The sequence below is a fragment of the Plasmodium reichenowi genome, chromosome 11 (genome assembly GCF_001601855.1).
Source record: "Plasmodium reichenowi strain SY57 chromosome 11, whole genome shotgun sequence".
NCBI lineage: Eukaryota > Apicomplexa > Aconoidasida > Haemosporida > Plasmodiidae > Plasmodium > Plasmodium reichenowi.
In genome coordinates this window covers 873,609-876,603 of record NC_033656.1, presented here as the reverse complement: position 1 = coordinate 876,603, position 2,995 = coordinate 873,609, and the positions used below count along the sequence as shown (strand labels likewise).

At 20.6% G+C, this 2,995-nt stretch overlaps 1 protein-coding gene across 1 annotated transcript; it reads right to left on the bottom strand.

Annotated features, from left to right (window-relative positions):
* Positions 1–1,192: 1,192 nt before the first annotated feature.
* Positions 1,193–2,995, bottom strand: PRSY57_1122900 (pyruvate dehydrogenase E1 component subunit alpha, putative; the record flags this gene model as incomplete). The annotated part of the gene is made up of 1 exon (XM_012908193.2): positions 1,193–2,995. A coding segment is annotated over one exon (1,803 nt), but the record flags the coding sequence as incomplete, so codon positions are not given.

The following is a 2,995-nucleotide window of genomic DNA, read 5'->3' as shown; positions in this document are numbered from 1 at the left end:
AAAAAGTTTATTTTTTTTCCCCCCTTTAAAAAAAAATTTATAGATATCAAACAAAAAAAAAAAAAAAAAAAAAAAAAAAAAAAAAAAAAAAAGGAATAAAAAAATAGAGTATAATATAATGTAATATAATATAATATAATATAATATAATATAATATAATATAATATAATATAATATAATATAATATAATATAATATAATATAATATAATATAATAACCACGTTTATATTTATGAACACAAATGGCTATCTATTTTTAATATTAGATACAACCCAAAACACATTTATAAAGATTTTTTCAGACTTTATTTAAATATTCAGAAATTACAAATTAAAAGGAAAAGAAAAGGGAATTTAAAATATTGTCATAGTTTAGAATATGTTTAGTTGTACAAAACAAAATGGAATTATAACTTTCGAAATGTAATCTTTTTTATCTTTTTTTTCCTTTACTTTGCTTTGCTCTTCTTTGCTTTTCTTTGCTTTTCTTTGCTTTCCCTTGCCTATTATTATTTCTTTTTTTTCTTTCTTTTTTTTTGTCGTTGATTTGGATATATATTTTAACATATTATTGTTAGAATATTAAAGAAGAAAAAAAGAAATAAATAAATAAAAATATAATTAAAGATAAATATAAATAAGCATATATAAATATATGTATATATAATAATTAAAAATAAACAAAATTTTAATTAAATTAAAAATATATATGTATGTGTATATATATATATATATATATATATATATATATATATATGTATAAATTAATGAAAGCATATGCATATATAAATATACATGTATTTATTATTTTATTATTAAACCTATTATACGGGTACTTATTTGATTCTTATAATAGTTTTTTGTGTTTATTTATTTTATCTAATAATTCATCTTTATATATTGTGTTGTTTTATTAATTTAATGAAAATTTTTTACTTTTTTTTTTATGTCTAAAAATAAACATTATAAAAAAACGTTCAAGGATATAAAATGTATATTTTTCTTGGTTATTATAAGGTGTGTTGAATATAAAAATAAAAATAAATAAATAAATAAATATATATATATATATATATATATATGTATATGATGTATTTAATTTTTTTTTTTTTTTTTTTTTTTTTTTTTTGTGCATAGTTGTATATTAATGTATTTATATTTTCATAAATATGTTTAATATTATGTAAAAATTTTTAATCTATTATTAAGGGTAACTTTTTTTGATCAAATTTGTCGTTCGGATCAAGTTTTTTCTTTTCTTTTTTTCTTTCAATTTCTTTAAGTACTTCTTGATAATATTCTTTTAATTCGTCATTAGAAATGTCGTCAAATTGCTTATAATTTTCATAGTCACTTTGATAGGGAGTAGATTTTGATGGGGCGAATATATTTTGTTGAATTACATTACATATGTCTATATGTTCCCCTTTCTTTGTATTTTGTTCAGCATCTAATTCTGCTTGTTGTAATAATGTTTGTGTTTTTTTTTTAACTTGTTCAAAGTATGATTCTTGTACTAAATTAAATTTCTTCATATAACTAGATAAGAATAAAATAGGGTCTCTTTTTTTCCATGAAGTTTTTTCTTCTTTGATACGAAGTTCATCTGGATCAGCTAAAGAATGTCCTTTAGCTCGATATGTAATAGCTTCTATAATTATTGGTCCGGAAGTTCTATTTCTAATTTGTTGAATTTTCTTTTTGGTTAGTTTATATATAGTAAGAACATCATTTCCATCTACTTTAAAAGTATCTATATTAAAAGCTTTTCCTTTGGAATAATTATTCATAAGATCATCAGATGAGCTTCTAGAACTCTCCATACCTATAGCCCAATTATTATTTTCTATAACAAATATTATTGGTAAGTTGTAAGAAGAAGCAAGATTTAAAGATTCAAAGAATTGTCCAATATTAGTAGTACCATCACCTAAGAAGCATACTACAACATCTACGTTTTGAGAATTATTCATATGTAGCATATTTACATTCTCTTGTATATAATTATTTTTATTTTCAGTAGATGTGAAAGAGGTATTTTTTGGATTATACTGAAATTCATTTTTATATAAGATACTATATGCTAATCCAACAGCAATAGGTATTTGTTCACCAATAAAACCAAAACCTCCTATAAAATTATTTTCTTTTGAATAAATATGCATAGAACCACCTTTACCTTTATTTGTACTACCATAATAATTTCCATATAATTCATTTAATATTTTATGTGCATGCACACCTTTACTTAGAGCATGAACATGATCTCTATAAGTACTTGTAACAAAATCTGAATTTTTTAAATTTTTAATAATACCTGTACTTACAGCTTCTTGACCATTATATAAATGAACAAAACCATTAACTCGTTTATTATAATATAATTTGGCTACTAAGTTCTCAAAAAGTCGTCCTAAATACATATCTTCATATAAGGTACATATTTCTTCTGTACTAATATTTACATCGGATATATATTCTTCTATATTATTATTTTCCATATATATATTAAATTCAGAATAATTATTTAATTTATTATCATATGAAAAAACGAAATTATTCTCTTCATTTATATGTTCATTATCATTTTTTGATTCTAATTTATCTGTATCATCTTTTTTAATTTCCTTTTCTTTTTCTTCTTCATTTATATTTTTGATTAGTACGTTGTCGTGTTTTATGGCACACAAGGATTGTACATCTTTACCTTTTTTTTTATTACGACATGATAAATATAAATTATTATCATAATTATTACTATGATTAATATTATTATTCTCATCAACATTATTACTATTATTGTCACTCTTCATATTTCTCATTTGAATATTCTCAGCAACCATCTTTCTGTTTAGCTCCACCCCTTTATGTCTGCTTATTCTATTCATATCATTATATGGATATATTAAATTTTTATTTTTTACAAAAAGCATGTCATTTTTATTCCCAACACACAAACTGTAATTAAAACAATAATAAGGGATGAACCAAAAAAA